General features: G+C 44.6%; 1 protein-coding gene across 3 annotated transcripts in view; it reads right to left on the bottom strand.

Moving 5' to 3' along the window:
- KDM3A (lysine demethylase 3A) overlaps positions 1-3,021 on the bottom strand; it is a 49,967-nt gene extending 46,946 nt beyond the window's left edge. Inside the window, exons 1-2 of one of the 3 annotated variants that reach the window (XM_037527776.2) lie at positions 2,900-3,021; positions 2,102-2,317 (exon numbers count right to left, since the gene is read on the bottom strand). In XM_037527776.2, the coding sequence (XP_037383673.1) occupies positions 2,102-2,287 (186 nt within the window). In that variant the 5' untranslated portion in view covers positions 2,288-2,317; positions 2,900-3,021. The other 2 variants (XM_037527777.2, XM_037527778.2) reach the window with 2 other exon arrangements.
- Between the last annotated feature and the right edge of the window lie 18,978 nt (positions 3,022-21,999).

Raw genomic sequence — 21,999 nt, 5'->3', positions numbered from 1 at the left:
ATAAACCATGGTTAGAAAAAGAAACCAAGTTTGCAATTATCTTTGCACCTTCTATGATGACTTTGTTGTCTGCAGGTAAAGCAAAAACCCAATAGTCAAAATTCTTATTGAAATTAAATCCTCACTACTTCCAGATTAAGTACCTCTTAGCAGAGGAAAATAGACACATCCAAACCTAGATTCAAATCTTCCCTCAGTCACTAAGTAGCTAACTATGCAAGTCAGGACCAGAATCCTTTTTCTAAATCTATTTCCTCTTTCTGAAAAGGAAGTTATCAACACCACTTCAGGGGGTGGGGGTGGGGAAGATTTGGAGACTAAAAACACTCATAAAGACCCTCCTATTGCCTGCTTAACCTAACAGGCAATACAGTGGGGAAGAAACACCTAGTCTCTCACCATCTGCCAAAGAACTAGACTGTAAAGCTTAAATCAAATCTTGTTTCCAGTCAAAGCAGAGAAAAACAAGGGCACTGGAATAATTTTAGTTGGTAGGTGAAACAAAACACAACTCTGATTGAAATCTAGTACACAAAGCCAATCTTATGAAGACTAAGCCTAAGAAAAACAGGTTTACCATCCCTGCATCACACACTTATTCTTCAAAATCCAGTTTCCTAGAAGGAGTGAAACAGAGTAGAAAAACCTCAGTCAGTGTATGACAGAAGTCCTTTTGTGGCACAGGTCCAGATCAGGGAGCATGATGGTAAAAAGGTGGGCTCAGGAATCAAAACTTCCTGGATTAAAACACAGGCAATACTAATTCCCAGGTATATAACCTTGGGTGATACTTCATGTCCACCAGTCCATTTTTTTTGTTGTTGTAAAACGGGGCACTATTAGTGTCTCCATCCAAAGACCTGCTGTGAAGTGCTCAGCAAGTGCCTGGTATGTACTTAAGTGCTCAATGGTCACTCCACCTTTTCACCATGAAAGCATACTGTGGGAAGCTTTAAAATTACATAACACCACCACCTTTCCCCATGACTCTCCACATATAACACTGGTTTGGGCAAGCACTGTCACCCTGAAAGTGTTCAAATGAACAGCTTTTCAAAAATCAACGCATATTCAACAGTCAAAGCTACAATGTGCTTCCCTTATTCGAGTACAGTTTTCAAGAGAAAGCAATGAGGACAACCAAGTGAGGATACTGAAACACAATCTATTAGCCAAGGTGAAATATCTTCTGGTCTGACAAGCTTCCTTCAAGTTTCCACCATTTGGAGTCTTTGTTAGGAACCTTTTCCAGTTATTTTTGCACAAAGGGGTCTTTGTTGGTACAATGGCTTCCTCAGTTGTTCCCAGACAAATCCTTTCACACCAATACTTCCATTAGGGAGTACAAACAAAATTCACCTCTTTTTCAAAAGATCTCACTGAAAAAGGTTCTCAGTGCCATTCTGTTTAAATATCACTGGCAGCACTAGTTCCCATCTCCCCCCCACCCAACATTCAAGTGGAGTATCTCCAAGCCATTCCTCCAACATACCATATAAGGGGCAGCTCCACCCCCGTTTCTCCGTATATGGTCATATCCTAGATCCACCCACAGACTTATCACATACAACCAGGAACCTACTCCAGATCTGACCCACCACACACATTCACCCACCCTAAAATGCCAAACATAACTAAGCTCCTCCCTCTACACTCACTTTATTTCTAACAAGTCCCAAACTTTTAGAAGTTGGGTGAAGAAATTAAGGGGAGGAAACAAACAAAAAAACGACAGGACTTCCAAGCAACAGCCTTCAATTTTTAATGATTCCGAACATCACCCACTTGTCCAACTTAATATTAACAAAATCCTCTTCCTCCGAAAAAGTAATCGTGCAGTCCGACGGGGACACAAGGGATCAGCGAAGCACGTTCTAACAATCCTAAGCCCATTATTAAAACACAGGCACCTCTACACCAAAACCCCTCGGCTCCACACACAACCATTTCAAACACGTCCAAGGTCTAGTTTTCTACACCTTCAGATCAGATGCCAACTTTCCGGTCACCCATTTCTGAAGAGTGGAGGGGAGTGCTGGCTGTCTCGTTACCACGGTAACTATGAAACGTCCGGCTGCCCAGGCCCGGGAGCTGATTTTACCTTCAGATCCTTCTTGGTAACGTCGGTGTGGGAGACGGCCCGGATGGTCCCGGAGAGCCAGGGCCACTCGGCGACGCGCTCCACGTCCCAGCTGTCGTGGGCGCCGTCGCTGCCGTCGGCTGCGGACAGACTGAGGAATCGCTTCCCCACCAATACTGGCCAACTTTCTCCGAGCGTGAGCACCATGGTTTCCACGCCAGCAGGAAGGGCTCCTCCCTGCAAAAACACAAAAACAAAATGCGTTGGGGGCGGCCGGCGGGAGGGGGCCCGAGCAGGGGCGGAGGGAGGGGGGCCAACCCCCGCGAGGAGAGCCGGACCCCAGACGGCGGCGGGGTGCGAGGGAGGACCCCGCACCCGCTCTCCCCACCCGCGCCCTCCCCGCCCCCAGTCCCTCCCCCACCGCAAACACGGGCCTAAGCGCCGCGTGACCCTCGCTCCCCCAAGTTTCGCTTTCCCAAAACCTTAAACCTCAACGTACAGGGAGTGAGGACACAATTATTTGCGGCTTCCGTGGATTTTAAAGTGTTTGCCCTCACCCCGAGAAAAAAAAAAAAGGCCTCGACGCAGAGGGCCCGTCCCAGGCGGCCGGGTCCCCGCCCCAGGCGGCCCCGCGGGAGGGGCGAGCTCGCGGTTCCGCACTTGCCCCGCCGCCCCGCCCCGACAGCCCGCTTCCCGGCCGCCGACGCCCGAGCGCCCCTCGCTCCGGCCTGGCCGCGGCACGGGGACGGGAAGGCCGCGGATTCCGCGCCTTCACCTTTCTTCCTCGTCTCCCCGCAGCCGAGGCCGCGGCGCTCTTACCCCGCCTCCCGCCTCCCTGAGTCACCGGCGGCAGCCACCGTTCCCAGCCGCCCAGCCGACTCTAGCTCTGACTTGGTTCAAGAGCTCTCACAAGACACGCACAGCCTCCAGGGCCCGCCCCCTCCGAGCCGCTTCCGCTGCTCATTGGCTGAGTCCAAGACACTGGGCGAGGCTCGTAAGGAAATAACCCGCCGCTATTGGTCAAACCGGCGAGGGCGGGGCGAGAGAAAAAAACAATTCCTTGGCTGCCTCCTCCCTTACCCCTCCCCCTTCCGACTCCCGGACGACCCCCATTAGGTTAAAGTACGCAGAACGTAAACGAGAGATCCCTCCGCCACAAGCCATTCTTTCCATTAGTTGCCTCACGGTATGCAAAAAGGACCGCGAAATTGGTTATCGACTTTAGGACTCATAGGATAACTGCTGTGATGCACAGTTAATGCTTAATAGCGAACCCCAGGGCTGTAAGTGCCCATTGGACTGCTCTTCAATTGCGTAGGCTGTCGACCGAAGATGGGCCTTCCACTCGGCGGAAGAATCTCACAGGAAAGGGGTGAGGGCGGTACAGAGTCGGAGGGGGAGGGAAGGGACGAGAACGTGCGGTTTCAGGCGTACTCAGCTAGAGGGAGGAGCGACTGTGCGCTTCAGGGTTGTGCGCAGGCGCCTCTTGGAGCAGAGGCTGAAGCTTGGGCTGACGGGTGAAATGGCCGCGGGAGGCGCAGGCGCACGTGGTGGTGATCATGGAAGTCTAAAGTCCGCCATTTTGAAGGAAAAATGAAGAAAGGCGTGGAGTTACAGAGAAAATGACGTTCATTAAATCAGAGCAGAAGAAACTATTCCGTACAAATCAGAATGGAATTCCTTTTTAGTGTAAAGATAGATTGAGAAGATAAGTTGAAACTGACAAATAAATTGAAAAAACAGGGTTAAGGCCTAAATGATGGAATAGATGTGGTAGAAGAGGTGACTTTGAAGGACAAAGGAGATAAAAATTGATACTGTGCTTTGGACCTTATTTTTTTGGCTAAATGAGGAAGAAATGAGATAAAAGAACTAAAGATCTCTTATACAGCTGGGGCTTAATAGGGCATCACATTTAGTCCTTAAGATGATTAGTAAAGAACTCAAAATTCCAATTTTACGAGTGTGAAAACTGAGAATCAGAAAAAGTTGAGAAAGGTGTTCAAGGGATTATAGCTACAAATAAAAGCCAGATGTTAATTTTCAGCATAAATGTTCTGAATACATGACAGTAAATATTTTTTTAAATTAAGAATAAACAATGAAGACAAATTGGATTTTTAACCAGCAGACCTTTATGAGGAGTATAAACGGAACAAAGAAAACCTATCCAGTCCAACAAATGTCAGAAATGAAATGAAAAAAGAAAAATAAACTAGATAGAAGGATCTTAAACAAAAAATGAGAGAAATAAGTCAAAATATTAGTATTTACAATAAATATAGTAAATATAAATGGGTTAATTTTACTGCCAAGTTAAAAAGACATCCTGTATTAAAAACAAAATCCAGCTATAAATTGACCACAGTTTAACAAACTCCAACAATGACACAGAAAGCTTGAAAATATTAGGTTAAAAGAGCTACTGGCCAAAAAGTAATCAAAGGAAAGTAATACAGGAATATTAATATAATTGAAAGCAAGGCATCAAAAGTAAAAAGGATTTTATTTTCATGAAAGATAAAGTCCTCAAAGATAATATACAATGCAAGCTGGTATGACTGGAAATAGAGTAGCCTAAGGTAAGGCTAAACTATTACAATAATGAGAAAATTTTCAACAATCTGCAATCCAAGTAGAATATATAAATATATATGTCCCGAAAATAGGTACCTCGAAGAGATTTTAAAAATAAGTGAGGGTATGGAGGACTTAGGTTACATAATTAACGACTAATGTTAAAAACAATCACTTGGGACAAATTCTACCAAACCTCAAGGAACATAAAATTTCTGTTGCATTCATAGTTCCAGAATGCAGGGAGAATATTCCATCAACTTCATAAAATTTGCCAAACCCTGTTATGAAATCCAAAACAGGAGTGCACAAGAGTGAAAAAACTATAGCTCAATTACACTTATGGAACTAATATTCTTATCTAAAATAATAGTAAATTAAATCCAACAGTATGTATATATTTAGAGAATAACCATGATTGTTCAGGGTTTTCATATGAATACATGGAGGTTTCACACTAGAAAATTAGTTCACCACAACAGGTGATAAAGAGAAAAATCATGTTATTTTTTGTTGTCTGAAAGGGGACTACAATTGCATTGAACATTAAACAACCTAGAAAACTAGGAATGCTAAGAGCACACACTTGTACTATATACCTGTGATTAACAAATAATATAAAACTTACTAGAAAAGTAAAAATATACATTTTTTTAGAAAAATATCCGCACATATAAGTTGGGAGGCATCAACAAGTTTGTTCTTTTCAGTATTTTTTGAGGTTGTGAAAAATTGTAAATAATCTAAATATACTTTAATTCTGGAATGCATAAATAAAATTAATAAATGGAATATGAAACATGATGGAAAGCTTATAGCATATAAAAAGGAATGGAATATATTTAAATGTACCAATAAGAATTAATTAGCAAAACAATTTTTTTTTAAGTTTTGTCTTATTTATTTATTTATTTTAATATTTATTTATTTATACAAGCACTAGGTACAGTCAGAAGCGCAGGAGGGTGAGAGAATTCACCAGAGCCAGAGCGGGGAGCAGAACAGGCAGACTGATGAAGTACACTGCTGAGGGGAGCAGAGGGGGCAGGAGAGGTCTGCACACCATATGGGACCCGCGCCCGGTGGCTGGGGATCGAACCAGTGCTGCAGAGGCTGTGGGCAGCTTCGCAGCCCAGCGCTCAACCGCTGCGCCACTGGGGAGGCCCAAGAAAAGAAGATTTTAAAAATAATTTCATCCTTTCTTCTTTATTTTTCCATCTCGATCTCCTAATGCAGTGTTTAAGAAGTTACAGATCTAAAATAAGCAATATTAAAACAAATGCTGATGACCTGTGAAATAAAAATAAATCCAACTCAGTAATTCTGCCTTTAGCATAGGCTGTGCTAGTAGGACCTGGGTAGTATTTCTTTTTTTTTTTTTTAATTTTTTTTTTAAGATTTATTTATTTATACAAGAACTGGAGTACAGGTCAGAGGAGCGGGAGGGTGATTAGAATTCACCAGAGACACAGCAAGGAGCAGAACAGGCAGATGGCCCAAAGACACTGCAGAGAGAGCAGTGGGCGATACAGGAGACGTCTGCCCGTGCCATGTGGGTTTCTGCCCGGTGGGCCGGGAATCGAACCAGTCTCACAGAGGCTGCAGACAGATTCACAGCGTGGCGCTCAACCCGCTGTGCCACCAGGGAGTCCCAGGAACTGGGTAGTATTTCAAAAAGCCCGGGCCTCCTGGTGGTGCAAGGGGTTAAGATGCAACCTATGAAGCTACCCGCAGCCACTGCAGCACAATTTTTTTTTTTTTTTAAAGATTTATTTATTTATTGATTGATTGATTTATACATACATTCATGCAAGCACTGGGTACAGTCAGAAGCGTAGGAGGGTGAGAGAATTCACCAGAGCCAAAGCGGTAAGCAGAGCAGGCAGAAGGACCGAAGCACACCGCCGAGGGGAGCAGCGGGCGGCAGGAGAGGTCTGCGCACCATGTGGGACCCTCCTCCGGTGGCAGGGGAGCAGCCGGGGATCGAACCGGCGCTGCAGAGGCTGACGGACAGCTTCGCAACCCAGCGCTCAACCTCTGCGCCACACAATTTTGATCCCTGGTCGGAGAAACCCATATGGCGCAGCAGACCTCTCCTGTCTTCGCCCGCTGCTCCCCTCAGCAGTGTATTTCAGTCAGTGGGCCTGTTCTATTCCCCACACTGTCTGTGGTGAATTCTCTCACCCTCCCCACACCTCTGGCCTGTACCCCAGTTCTTTTTTAAAAAGTCTATAAAGTTTTATCATCTGTATGATAAAATATCCACAGCCAATCAGCTGTGCTTCTTGGTCCTACCCCCTTTGGTCTCTACTTTACATTCCATCTCAATGTCCTTAATCCTTTGATCTCACTAGTTCAAGTATATTGCACAATGCAAACCACATCTGCCTTAACATATTAGGATAATTTTCCTCATTCTTCAAAGGAAAATGCTGTGCTACTTTGCTATTTTAAAATTAATTTTTAATTTTATAAACACAGTAATGGACTATGTGTGCATAAATAAAATACATAACTATAAACATCTATTTCCTAAAAATTACAGATATATTGTTTTCATGGCTCTCTTTAAAAAAATAAATCATTTAACATTACTTAATCTTGTCTTATGAACAACCCTACATGGTAGATATAACGGAACAATTTTATCTGTGAGGAATCTGAGCCCCATAGAATTTAGATAATTTAACTTATTATGCAGAACCAGGTCACAAAACAGGGTTCATGAGTCAAAGCCCATGTTCTTACCAGTGTACTGCTGCCTCTCCTTATGTCTGTTGTTCCACTAATACAGTTAAGAAACTCTAGCAACACTGCTAATAACCCCACAAGAAAGAACCCCTCATCCCCAGGGAAGTTCTTAAAGGCTAATGGCACTCTGTGGGAGATGAACCTGATGACAAAAGCAGAGATTGACTGGAAGTACCAGGCAATAATAGCTACCCTGGAAAAGAAGAGGAAGAAGGTCAAGATCCATTACCAGAAGAAAAAACACAGCTCATGAGGCTATAGAAGCAGCCAAAAAAAATGTGGATAAGCAAATTAAGAAGTTCACAGAGGGCCTCAAGATCCATGAACTCCTGGGGTATGATTTTCAACTTGTTGTGGTGGGTAGACCCCTTCCCGGGGCTCACAGAGGCTGTGACAATGTCTGTAGAGGATGCTTCTGAATTCTGTCCCGGAGCTCACCTGTCTGCGAAGCATTACTGTGTAGGGGTCTTGCCAGTTCCAGTCTATTGTTTACAGTGTCCAAGGGGAGCCAGGTCTCACCTTGTTGTCCTGGTCGGGTTACCAGCTTGGCCCATTCCCCTGCTTTCTGGGGTCCCCCTCTGTATATCACTTCTAGCTTACGCTGCAATTGTCTTTTTTTCCTTGTTTACAATGAGTAGGAGTATTTCTGTCCCATTGTTGCAAGTCCACCTTGTGCTTGTAAGATAAGCAGAAATAGCAAATGACTGTCATGATCACCACCCAGTTTCACATCCAGTCCCTTCTTCCAGGTTGATCCTCATCTTCACTTCCAAGAGTAAATACTTTTTCCTTCTATACAGGGCTGCATATTATTATTACTTTAACAGGTAATAACAACAGGAGGTAGAGGGGGAACAAAAAGAAACCCAGATTTTTGATTTGGAACATGAATGCCCAGCTAAAGACTACATTTTTCAACTTTCCTTCCAGTTGTGGACTTCATATTAGCTGAGTTCTGGCTACTGAATGTTAGTGGACATGTTAGTGGGAAAAAGGAGGGCCACCCCAGGACCCCCAAACCTACACATTCTTAATGTGTTCTGCCAGCCACTGCATAAGAATAAAACGTACTCTTAGTGTATAAGATCCTTGACAGAAAAGAAATTTAATACAATTAGTATGCAATAGAGAGAAGAGAAATAATATAGTTAAAATACAATAGTTTCCAATTAAACCCCCAAGTTACCCATCCCCTCATGGTTAAATGTCCAGTCAAATAGGGATGGCCCAAAATGAGGCCATGGATGCCTGAAAGCCTGCCACTAGTCTAAGGCACCTTCTAATGAGGAACCATAGGAAAGGGACAGAAGGTGTTAGGGGGAAGTGATGTCCTGAGTTAATCCCATACAGGATTAACTTTGTGGACTCCACCCCCACTCCAGACTAAAGCCATCAAGACTCTGGGAAAGACAAATCCCATCACCACCAAGGGAGGGTGGCTGGGACCTGAGGGTGGAGTTGGGCAGCCAGGTTGGATATAAAAAACCAAACACGTGGGCCTTGGGCTCTCTCTGGCTCGCGATCACTCGCCTCCTGGCTTCACCGCTCCTGGCTGGCAGCCAACTCTGAGAGCGCCATTTTGGGATTCCTGATCGGCGGATTGGGTAGGACTCATTTAAAACTTTGTCTCCCACTTTTCTCCCAGAGCTGTACATTTCCTCATTTCCCCTTCCCTTTGTAAATAAACCTTTTATTAACCTTTCACGTGTGCCTGCAGTAGAGCATTGATAAGTCCTTTTAAGCATGCGGGTGAGGACCCACAGGCACCCCGTTTTATATTGGGGTTGCTCTACAACAAAGGGACCAGGCAAGTCTGTAAGGAAAAGAGCAAAATCAAAATACAAATCAAGGTAATGGCTGACATTCAGCCTCCCCAGAGGTCTCTCACCCATGCCTCTTTTAAGTGTCTCCTTTCTTGTCCCTGGTCCCTGGCATAAGTCCAAGGCTGAGAAATAAGCACAGCTTCTTCTTTACATGTCTCAGCTCCACGTGGCTCCTCTAAGTCTTATTCCCATAAGTCTCTATCTGATCCTTTCTAGCTTCTCCTTGATACCCAGCTCTACCCTTCAATAAGTGGGGCAGGGAACATGGAACCTCCCCTTTCTATGGGAATTACACTATTACAGACAGTGAATGAGACTTTCAGATATTCTTACTGAATAGTGACTGGGTGCATGCTTTTCTTCCTTTTTTTTTTTTTCCAGTAATGTAGATGTGATAGCTTAATTCCTGCAGCTATTGTATGCAGGGCTAACTGAAAAAGTGTAAAGAATAGACAATGTGTTTACTAGATAATCAAAGTGAAGTTTCAAACCCAGGAAACAGCCCAAACAGATCTTTATGAGACCTGTTTCAGAGAAGCATGAGTTTGAATCCAGTTTACATAGCCAAAAACAGAGTGTCATCAACACCAAGCACATGACTATTCTTGATAACGGTACCTTAGCCTCTAAATTGTCCTGATCCAAAGACCTCCTGATCTAGAGTATAGCTAAGCAGCATCCAATCTCCTCCCCTCCTAAGAATATCCTGCAGCAATGCAAAGGCTGGGTGCCCATTGTTAAACCACTTATTTTACTCTGAAAAGACTGACTTATACCTTCAGGCAGTAGATTTTGCATACAAGGTGGTGTCAGTGTAGAAGTCTTGTTATTTTTGCCCTCCAGGCAAGTGGCTGGAGGCCCCCAGAAAATTTTACATTATGTCTACAGAAGTAATCTTGGGAATGGAAGCCAGTAGAACAGATAAAAGTTTGCCTCCTTGAGAGTGTGGTGTCCTAGTCCAGCTCTCAACTAACCAACCTCTGTATTTTTTAAAAGTGAGAGAAACCAATTTGTTTAAACTATAGTTGTTTTCAGAGTATTTCATTACTCACAGCAGAACCTAATTCTAATGTAAAGGAACTGTGAGCTGTCAGACAGGACTATTTTGCTGAGGTACTTCAACTAGGCCGACCTCAGGCTGTCTGTGAGGAGGGTGCCAGTGTGCTTTCCGGGAGCTCAGTTGATAGTGTAGTGTAAATTGGAGGCCAGAGCCCAGACCACAAGTGTGTCCTTAGATTGGGGCTCAGATAGTAGTAAGGTCCTTGGTCAGGGAAAAACACAGTATAGGGGAGAAAGCATGGAGTTGGAATCTCAAAGACTTCAGTTAAAACACTGAATCTATCATTTACAATTTGTGTGATTTGACCTTCCAGTTTCTGAGGTTGTGAGAATTAATCACATATGACACTGAAAATATGTCAGTAATATTACAGGGCAGGGAGAGGGACACCCCAGAACTCCCGAACCTGCCCATTCTAAATAGGTTCTGCCATCTGCTCCATCAAGACAAAACATATAAGACTTCTAATGAGGGCCTCCCCAGTGGCGCAGCGGTTGAGCGCTGGGTTGCGAAGCTGCCCGCAGCCTCTGCGGCGCCGGTTCGATCCCCGGCTGCTCCCCGGCCACCGGAGGAGGGTCCCACATGGCGCGCAGACCTCTCCTGCCGCCCGCTGCTCCCCTCAGCAGTGTACTTCGGTCCTTCTGCCTGTTCTGCTCCCCACTCTGGCTCTGGTAAATTCTCTCACCCTCCCGCGCTTCTGACTGTACCCAGTGCATGTATAAACAAAACAAACAAACAAACAAACAAACAAATAAATAAATAAACATGCTTCTATAAAAAAAAAAAAGACTTCTAATGAAAAGGGACTTTAATGCAATTAGTGTGCAACAAAGAAAAGACAAAGAATATAGTTTCTGAATCCAGCACCCAAAGCTACCCATCCTCTTGTGGGTAAATGCCCAGCCAAACAGGGTTGGCCCAAAGCTAGGCCACTGAGGCCCAAAAGCCTGCCACAAGTTTAAGGCACTTACTGGTGGGAACCCATAGAAAAGAGTTAGAAACAACCAGACAAGTCTGGGAGGAAAAGAACAAAATCAAGATAAAAGCTGCCATTGTTAACCTCCCCACAGGTCTCTCACCCAATCTGTTTCAACAGTCCAAGACCAAAATGCAAGCGCAGTTTCTTCACATGCCTCTCTGCTCCATGTGCCTCCTCCTGTTAGGGGGAAAAGGATGTCCTAAAGCTAATTTCATACAGGCTTTGTGGACTCCACCTTCACTCCAGACCAAAGCCATCAGGACATTGGGAAAGACAAATCCCATCACCACCAAAGGGAAGGTTACCTGTTTTATATCAGGACTGCTCTGTAACACTCCCACTCTCCTTCTGGCTCTCCATTCTTTCTCCTTCCTTCCCCAGTCTCCTCTCCAGCTTCTTCTCTTCCCTGATCTGCTTTTCCCTTCCTTGGGTGGAGCAAAGAAGCGGAACCTCCCCTTTTCCTGGGGACCACCTGTTACAGTAACTGACATATAAGGGGCACCAAAAATGTAGCTAATATTATAATTAAACTGCATTTTTTAAAATGTCACCATTGTTGGAGGTTAGGGAAGCAAGAGGAAGGATAAATAGGTGGAGCACAGAGGATTTTTAGGCAATAAAAATATACTGTCTAACACTACAAAGATAGATATAGGTCATTATACAATGTCATATACATTGTGCATAGAATGTATAACATCAAGAGTGAATCATAATATAAACTATGGACTTAGGGAGATTATGATGTGTCAATATTGATTCATCATTTGTAACAAATGTGCCTCACTGGTGGGGGATTTTTTTTTTTTTTTTAAGATTTATTTATTTATTTATACATGAACCAGGATACAGGCCAGATGCACAGGAGGGTGAGAGAATGCACCAGAGACAGAGCAGGGAACAGAACAGGCAGACTGACTGAAATACACTGCTGAGGGGAGCAGTGGGTGCTACAGGAGAGGTCTGCTGCGCCATATGGGACACTTGCCGGCTGGCTGGGATCGAACTGACACTTTAGAGGCTGAGGACAGTGGACAGCTTCACAGTGCTGCGCTCAACCGCCTGCACCACCAGGGGAGGCCCTGCTGGGGGAGGTTAATAAGGGAAGAGGCTATGCATATATTGGGTGAGAGGGCATGTGGAAAATCCTCTCAATTTTGCTGTGAACATAAAACTTATCTAAAAAATAAAGTTAAAAACTAAACCAAAGGGCCTCCCTGGAGGTGCAGCGGTTGAGCGCTGGGTTGCGAAGCTGCCCAAAGCCTCTGCAGCGCCGGTTCGATCCCCGGCTGCTCCCCGGCCGCCAGGGGAGGGTCCCACATGGCGTGCAGACCTCTCCTGTCGCCCGCTGCTCCCCTCAGCAGTGTACTTCGTCAGTCTGCCTGTTCTGTTTCCCGCTCTGGCTCTGGTGAATTCTCTCACCCTCCCATGCTTCCGACTGTACCCAGTGCTTGTATAAATAAATAAATAAATCTAATTAAAAAAAGGAAAAAATTAAAAAAAAAAAAACTTTCCACACAATATCACCAGAGTGGTTCTCCTGAAGTGGTGGTAGCAAAAAAATTTTTCAGTGGCTGGAAAGAACAAGCCAAAGATCCTTACAATGGTTTTTGAAGTCCTCCATGATTTCTCTGACTTACTGCTACCCTGCACATATTAATCTTCATTAACATAAGCATACCTGCAGTTTCCCACCCCTACTGTGATGTTTCTTAAACAATGTTCCAATTGCCAAAATATGAGCCCTTTCCCAGTCTGGCTAATCTCTGCTCCCTTTTGAGACACAGTTCCACTGTCACTCTCACCTCCCCGGCGGGGCTGAGCAGCACCAAGCCTTCATTCTCTTGCTCTTGGGGCTCACAGACTAGGGTATGTGTATATGAAGTGAGGGGTAATCAATAGAAAGGGAAGTGGATGTTGGGTGGGGAAGTTCTATTGGAGCCCCAGCCTTATGAATGCAGTGACACCAAAACTCTTATTCAGGTCAAGAGCACATGGAAAGAGAGTTTTATGCCAAGGGAAGAGCAAACCCCAGAGAAAGGAGGCTAGAGTCTTACACTAGATGGAAGGAATTTTTAAGCCTTGTCAACGAGTTTGAGCTTCATGTTGAGAGTAAAGGACAACTACTGCAGTAAAGCAAACTTAAGCAGCTCTGCATTTCAAAAGATCATTTTCATCAACCATACCATGAATGATAAAATGGAGGAGTGGGAGCAACAGAGGCAGATGAGTCTGTCAACTGTGTTCTTAGTCAAGAGGCGAGATGATGGTGGGTTGATCTGGTGACTGAGAAGGTGGAGAGGAATAGAAGGATTTGGAAATTAATAAGGAACAGTCAAGGGCCTCCCCAGTGGCGCAGCAGTTGAGCGCTGGGTTGCGAAGCTGCCCGCAGCCTCTGCAGTGCCGGTTCGATCCCCGGCTGCTCCCTGGCACCGGAGGAGGGTCCCACACGGCGCGCAGACCTCTCCTGTCGCCCGCTGCTCCCCTCAGCAGTGCACTTCGGTCCTTCTGCCTGCTCTGCTCCCCACTCTGGCTCTGGTGAATTCTCTCAACCTCCCGCGCTTCTGCTGTACCCAGTGCTTGTATAAATAAATAAATAAAAATAAATAAATCTTTAAAAAAAAAATAAGGAACAGTCAACAGAACTTAGAACTTGGTGATGTTTAGAGAAGAGCTGAGAGTATAGGAGGAATCCAGGATGAGTCCCAGTTTTCTGGAATCAGCCATGGGGTGACACTATCCACAAGATGGGACACAGGTAAGAAAACTGGTTTAGTGCAGATGTAACTTAGTATAAGGACACAACTTTGTTTTTTATTTTTCAGCTACAGAAGAATCATTTAACATTTAATCAAATTTACTGAGCATCTACTACATGTCAGGCCCTGTTCTAATAACTGGGGAGACAGTAGTAAGTAAATTAATAAAAAAAAATTCTTGGGCATCCCTGGTGGTGCAGGCAGTTGAGTGCTGCACTGTGAAGCTGTCCACAGCCTCTGCAATGCAGGTTCGATTCTGGCCAGCCGGCGAGAATCCCACATGGCCCAGCAGACCTCTCCTGGCTTGCCCGCAGCTCCTCTCAGCAGTGTATTTCAGTCAGTCTGCCTGTTCTGTTCCCTACTCTGTCTCTGGTGAATCCTCTCACCCTCCTGCACATCTGGCCTGTACCCCGGTTCTTGTATAAATAAATAAATCTTAAAAAAAAATTCTTGCCCCTCTGTAGTTTACATGCTAGTGGGGAGATGGGAAAAATTACATGGCATATTGTATAGAATATTAGATGATGATAAATACTATGAAGAAGAAAAAACAAAATAATAATGGGGCTCTAAGTGAAAAGGTTACATCTGCGCAGAGTGCCCAGTGCTTAGGATGTGTGGAAACAAGCCAAGTGGGTAACAGAAGGAAGGTTGTTCTAGATAGGAGGACCAGCACGTGAGCTAAGGCAATAAGCTGTTTTCACTGCATGTTATTTTCATTTCAGGACCCATGCCAATGAAGCACCTGTCTACGCAATATTGTTGATCATTGTGGCAGAGGGAGAGAAAATAAGAATTGCGTGCTTATTCTTTAAACTTCAGCTTCAAAGTGATCCACTTGGGCCTCCCTGGTGGCTCAAGGGGTTAAGACGCAACCTATGAAGCTGGCCATAGAAACTGCAGCAAGAGTTCGATCCCCAGCCAGGGAGATATCCACATGGCACAGCAGGCCTCTCCTAATTCGCCCGCTGCTCCTGTCAGCAGTGTATTTCAGTCAATCTGCCTGTTCTGTTCCCCACTCTGTCTCTGGTGAATCCTCTCAACCCCCACACCTCTGGCCTGTACCCCAGTTCTTATATGCATAAATAAATAAATCTTTAAAAAAAAAAAAAAACAGGCCTCCCTGGTGGCGCAGTCGGTTGAGCACAGCACTGTGAAGCTGTCCGCAGCCTCTGCAGCGCAGGTCCGATTCCTGGCCAGCCAGGGAGATTCCCACATGGCTCAGCAGACCTCTCCTGTCTTGCCTGCTGCCCCCCCTCAGCAGTGTATTTCTTTAGTCTGCCTGTTCTTCTCCCTGCTCTGTCTCTAGTGAATCCTCTCACCCGCCCACGCTTCTGGCCTATACCCCAGTTCTTGTATAAATAAATAAATCTTAAAAAAAAAAAAGTGATCCACTTCATTTCTGGTAACACATTACGTTACTCCTGAGTTTGGGTTGGAGAATTTCATAAAGGAAAGAGAAAGGGGAAAATTCAGGGAGAATGAAAGAGTTAAAAGTATTTCCAAATATTACGCAGTGTTTGCTTCTTGAAGGTCATGCTGAGAGGATACAAAACATAAATCAATAGTTTTGTGGTGATGTTAAAGATACCATAATTAGCACCATCAATGGAAACAGACTTGTGGTGAACCACAGCAGTAAGCAAAGCCACTTAGGGAAATCACTCAAGAAGCACATCTGTGAGTAAACCACTGTGTGAAAAGAGAAGGTATGTCAGCACAGGTTGCATCCTTAGCTCTTCTCTTTCTCTTAACATCTCACATCCAATCCATCATCAAAGTTTTAAAAACACACTTATAATCTGACTGCCTCTTACCATCTTACTGCTAGTTCATCTCCAACCAAGAGAATGGCAACAGCCTCCTAACTGGACTTCTGCTCTTGCCCCAAGGAGGAGTCTTGTTGCATATTGTCAAAATATTTTGCAAAAAATCAGAGAACTTGCATTGCCTTCATAGTATTGAAAAAGATTTACAAATTTTGTTTTGGTTAATTTGCTACAAGTAATCAATATGAATCAGGTTGTTTAAAATCTGCTTTTCTTTGATATGACTATTAAGGCCCTTAAGTAGGTGAATAGCTAAACTGTGTTAGATTCAGATAACAAAGTATTACTTAGATGGCTATATTATGAGCTATCAAACCATGAAAAGACATGGAAGACACTTAAATGCATATCACTAAGAAAAAGTGCCAACACGAAAAGGTTACATATATATTAGGAAATTGTCACCTGTCCAACATACTTTAAGGATCTGGTGCCATGCCTATGCTCCCAGTTCCTTTAAGTACACATTAATTCTTTGGGTTTGTAGTTCCTCTCCATCCTTAACAGTCAACTGGGCTATGTCAGGACTTGACCTGGTTATTAGTCTGGTTGCCAGAAGAGATGTGGGTGCATCCTGAGGGAGCAAGCATTATCTTGTAAGGCACCTGTCTTATTGGAGACTTATGTGCTCTTCAAGCAAGGGGAGAAGCATTATTTTTCAACAAGGTGACAAGGGAGTGGGCTACTCCTGCGGGTCCACAGAATTCAGTGGAATCTGAGCATTTGAAGTGCTCAGTTGAGTCTACCCAAATATTCCCATCTTAAGTTTCAGGATCCCACTACTTACCTTTTAGGCCCCTGACTATGGATGGCCATTGGGCTAAGAATCCAGCATTCCCCATGCTCCACAATAGTGATTAATTTCTGAGCATGAGTCTGATCCTCTGTCCTGCCTTCCAGCTACAGAGTCTCTGTCAACACAGCAAAGGTCACCTAATCACATAGTCCCTCTGGTCACTGTCTCCTTCATACCTCTCCAGTGCTGGGATTCTGTATTTGACCAATCACCAGTTATAGAGTCCTCATTGCCAGCTAGGCAGCAAATTGTCTATTTCCCAAATCTTTCTTTACAGATGGTAGCCTAAGACTTGTCCTAGCACTGACCATTCTAGAAAGAATTCCCACTCTGAAATGGAGAATTGCACACTATGCTCCCATAGAGAGGGTTTTGGAAAGTGCTAGCTAGAGGTTCACCTGTACGAGAGGAAGAAGGTAGGATTGGACACAGAGAGACGCTAGCCTGGAATGTGGTTGTAACTGAGGCCTCAGCACAACCTGGGAGGAGCTCTGGAGCTGGAATGACCCTCTAGAGTTGTCCCAAAATGAAGCAAGGGAGACCGGCCTTCTGATCCCCATACCTGTCAGTCACTAGCTGTGAGCTGCTCCACCCAGGAAAGTCCCCTAAAGCCAGGGTAATTCTGGGGCCTCCCTGGTGATGCAAGGGGTTACGCACAGCACTGTAAAGCTATCCACAGCCTCTGCAGCACGTTCAATACCAGCCGGCCAGGGACCTACCCACATGGAGCAGCAGACCTTTCCTGTCTCGCCTGCTGCTCCCATCAGCATTGTATTGCAGCCAATCTGTTCTGTTCCCCACTCTGTCTCTGGTGAATCCTTTCACCCCCTGCACCTCTGATCTGTACCCCAGTTCTTGGATGCATAAATAAATAAATCTTTAAAAAAAAAAAAGCCAAGATAATTCCCAGTGAAGAGCAGTAGTGAAGAGCTGTATTGAGATTAGAGATAGGTGTGTCCCTCTGAGCATAAATATGGGGGAAACACCATAGTACCCGCTATAGCATGGCTTCCACCTCTCGGTGCATGTCCTCAGATAGCCACAGTCATACAGCACGCATACCTCCTTATGACCAAGATATTCTGGGGCAAGCGTTTCTCTCTTTTTAACTAACTTCTGAACTTTTGGTGGGGGGTGAGGGAGTGAGTTTGCAAAAAAATGTAGTGGGCTCTTCCCCCATGCCATTTCAGAGCCATGGGAAATTAGGTGAGGTTAATTAACTAGGATCTCTGTGTCCCTGGCATCCCATTAGCCATTTTTGCTCCAAGGATACTACAGCCTGAGGGTGAAAAACTCCTGTGGGCAGCAGCATTCTGGAGAGGAAGACTCAATAGGGTTCTTCTGCTCTCAGATCTCCAAATATACCTCAATTTCTGTGCTCCTCACAGTAGCCACTAACCACAAAGAGGTATTTTACCTTAAATGAAATTTAAAGCTCAGTTCCTTGGTCAGATCAGTCATATTTCAGGGGCTTAACAGATACCTATGACATGGCTACTGCTTTGGGGGGTGCAGATAAAGAGCATTTCCATCATCTCAGAAATTTCCACTAGACTGTTTTTCTCTTCCATTTGGATCTAATGTAGGTGGGTTAGATCCTCTCCTCTGAGACCCCTGCCAAACCTGCAACTCTCTTACGCCCCTCCAGCTGTCATTTTCCACAGGCCAGAGAGAATTTTCATCTCCTCTGCAAATGTGTATGTGGCAGGTCAGGTGGGAGTTGTGTTGGTTAATAGTTAAAACTCTTCCCATTTAGTCTTCCCATTATTATTCTTCCCCCAGGATTTCTTCAGTAATCTTTGTCATTAAATTGCTGATCTTTCAGGGTTTTCCTGGTGGCACAAGTGGTTAAGACGCAACCTATGAAGCAATCCACAGCCACTGCAGCATGAGTTCTATCCCCGGCCAGGAAGCAACCCACATGGCACAGCAGACCTCTCCTCCCTTTCCGCTGCTCCCCTCAGCAGTGTATTTCAGTCAGTCTGCCTGCTCTGTTCCCCACTCTGTCTCTGGTGAATCCGCTCACCACCCCCTACACCTCTGGCCTGTACCCCAGTTCTTGTATGCATGAAATAAATAAGTCTTAAAAAATTGCTGATCTTTCATCAGATCATGAAAAAATGAAGGTGTTGGTCACATGGTGATGTACTGAAAGTATCCTATGAAAATGCAATTTCTTTTATTATAGAGGATGCTGTTAACATGGATGTTAATATTCCGTATTAATTAATTATATCATTAATTTTTAAAAGATTTATTTATTTACACAAGAACCTGGGCACAGGCCAGATGCGCGGGAGGGCAAGAGGATTCACCAGAGACAGAGCAGGGAAAAGAACAGGCAGACTGACTGAAAACACTGCAGAGGGGAGCAGCGGGCTAGGCAGGTGAGGTCTGCTGCGCCATGTGGGATCCTTGCAGGCCAGCTGGGTTTGAACCCTTGCTGCAGAGGTTGCGGACAGCTTCACAGCGTGGAGCTCAACCGCCTGGGCCACCAGGAAGGCCCTTTGTATTAATTTAAATGAACATTTGAAGTGATTGTTACATTGTGTGCCATGTCTTTAGCATAACTGAGTTTGGTTAAAAGGAAAAAAAAAAAAAAAAAAAAACCCACCTGAATTCTGGAACACTGATCTAGCAAGCGAAAAGGAAGTTCAACTTATCCCGGTGATTGTTTCAGAAGGAGCATCGGATACAAATAAATTGGTAAAAACCAAGCAGGCAAAGGGAGATATTGAGGAGGGAGGGTGGGAGGGTCTGTAGTCAGTAAATAAACTGTGGGCTGCCCTGCTATCAGCTGTCAGAAACAGCATTCTAAGACCTTGTTATCACACTGCTGCATGTTTCTGTACTATCCTTGCACAGAAAGAGAAAAGATCCAAGACAGATATGAAGAGGAAATGAGAAAGGCAGAAATAGACACCCCACACATATCCCAGAGGAGCTGTAAACAGGCAGTTAAATGTCTGTGCTCCTGGAGAGAAAAAACATCGTGAATGTAAATTCCCAAAAGGAATTATGAAGTCAAGCTTCTCTTATGCTACTGAATGTTAGAGATGTGCATATTCCTTAAAATACACTTTTTCTTTTAATTATAAAAGGAACACATGCTTCGTCTGGGAAACATGAAAAAATATACATAAATATGAAGAAAATTTGATCACTATCTAGAGATAAACACCTTTATAATTTCCTTCTATTTTATTATACACCCATATATACCACCCATTTATTTTAACATAATTGGGAATCTATTGCAGATGCATTATTTTGGTTCCTTTCCCATTTATGCTCTATCATGAACATTTTCCCATTTCATTAAATTTTTTTTAAAGATTTATTTATTTATACAAGAACTGGGGTACATGTCAGAGGTGCGTGGGAGGGTGGGAGAATTCACCAGAGACAGATCAGGGAGCAGAACAGGCATTGCTCTGTTAGGGGGAAAAGGATGTCCTAAAGCTAATTCCATACAGGCTTTGTGGACTCCACCCCCACCCCAGGTCAAAGCCAAAGACACTGGGAACTCCAAATCCCATCACCACCAAAGGGAAGGTAGCTGGGACCTGAGGGTGGGGTTAAGCAGCCAGGTTGATTTAAAAGGCAGACACGTGGGCTTCGGGGGGAAATCTCCCCACTTTGGCTCTCCGCCAGCTCGCAGCATCTGGCCAGCTCTGAGAGTGAATTTGGGTTTCCAGGTAGTCGGATCCGGATCGGGTAGGACGCATTAAAGACCCTGTTTTCCTATTTTCTCCCTGAGTTGTACATTTTCCTTATTTCCTTTTCCCTTGTAAATAAACCTTTTATTAACCTTTTGTGTGTGCCTGTAGTGGAGTATTCAAAAGTCCCTTTTAAGCGCGCGGGTGAGGACCCACAGCCAGGAACCCGGTTCAATATCGAGACTGCTCTATAACACTGGGAGCAGCGGGCGAGGCAGGAGAGGTCTGCCACGCCATGTGGGTTGCTCCCTGGCAGGCTGGGAATCGAACCCACGCTGCAGAGGCTGCAGGCAGCTTCACAGCGCAGTGCTCAACCCGCTGCACCACCAGACAAGCCCTAAATTTTTTTTTTAAATGTCACTTTTAATGGCCACATAATATGCTATCTTTTGAATACACCAAAAATTTTTAAACTGTTTTCCCGTTGTCAGATTTTGAAGCCATTTTTACCCCTTTTTATACATAGAACAGAAATGGACATTTGTTTGCATCTGCTTATCCTGGGTTGTTAGAAACCCAAAGAACATGAATTTGTACACAGATTTTAAAAAAGATTTAGCTGGGGTACAGGCCAGAAGTAGGGGGAGGGGAGAAATGAGAGGATTCACCAGAAACAGAGTGGGGAACAGAACTGGCAGATTGACCAAAGTACACTGCTGAGGGGAGCAGGGGGAGAGTCAGGAGAGGTCTGCTGCGCCATGTGGATCTCTCCCTGGCTGGGGATTGAACTCGTGCTGCAGTGGGTGCAGATAGCTTCATAGGTTGTGTCTTAACCCCTTGCACCACCAGGGCGGCCCTGTACACAGATTTTGATGCACACGGGGTCAGGGTCAGTTGTCCATCAGGCAAGTCACCATCTGCTGAAACTCCAATTATAGACTGATTTAAGTAATTTTCTCAGGTAAGGAGCGTCCCATGTAAATCAAAGGAAACAGTTTTTTAATGTCCTGAGCATCCTAAGGTAGTTATTGTGTTGATTAACAGCTTCTTGCTTTTCAGCTCCAAATTCACCCTTTTTGACTGCTCTGTGAAAATGAGACTGGGACTGTCACAACCAGTATTAAAGTTTTGTCAGTAGAGAGCACTGGTGAGACATTGTGGAAGGAAAGTTTTACTTCCTGGTTCCAGAGTGCTTGCTCAGCAGATTCCTGCAGCAGACTCCCTTGGCATCCCATCATTGACAGTTTTGTACCAAGTGCCTCCAATGATACCTCCCCTGAGGAGATTTCCCCAGTACCCAAGATGGCTGATTCTCATCTCTCCTGCTGCAATATCTCAGCAACTCCCCCAGCGTGTGCACCACAGCAACCCCAGGGGTAGTGGCATATCCACTAGTCCTTTAGTCTTTAGGGTTCTATTTTGTTTCTTACTAGTCAATCCCTTGTAATTCTAATCCACTACTAGAGTTAATATTTATATCTAGCTTTCCTCTTGAAATTGTGTGCTTTCTCTTTTCTGATTGCACCATGACTAATCCAGGGGCTAGGCTGCCCTGATCTCTTTAATGGGTGATGCAGCCTGACTCCTCAAGCTACCATGGATATCAGCTCTGACCCAGCCCTAAACGTTCTGTGCTGCATTGTTTTTTTAAAAAGATTTTTTTTTTATGCATACAAGAGCTGGGGT

This window comes from Talpa occidentalis, unplaced genomic scaffold, assembly GCF_014898055.3.
Source record: "Talpa occidentalis isolate TD23 unplaced genomic scaffold, MPIMG_talOcc4v2.1 talOcc4.5, whole genome shotgun sequence".
NCBI classification, from domain to species: domain Eukaryota; kingdom Metazoa; phylum Chordata; class Mammalia; order Eulipotyphla; family Talpidae; genus Talpa; species Talpa occidentalis.
This window is presented reverse-complemented; position numbering and strand designations above follow the sequence as displayed.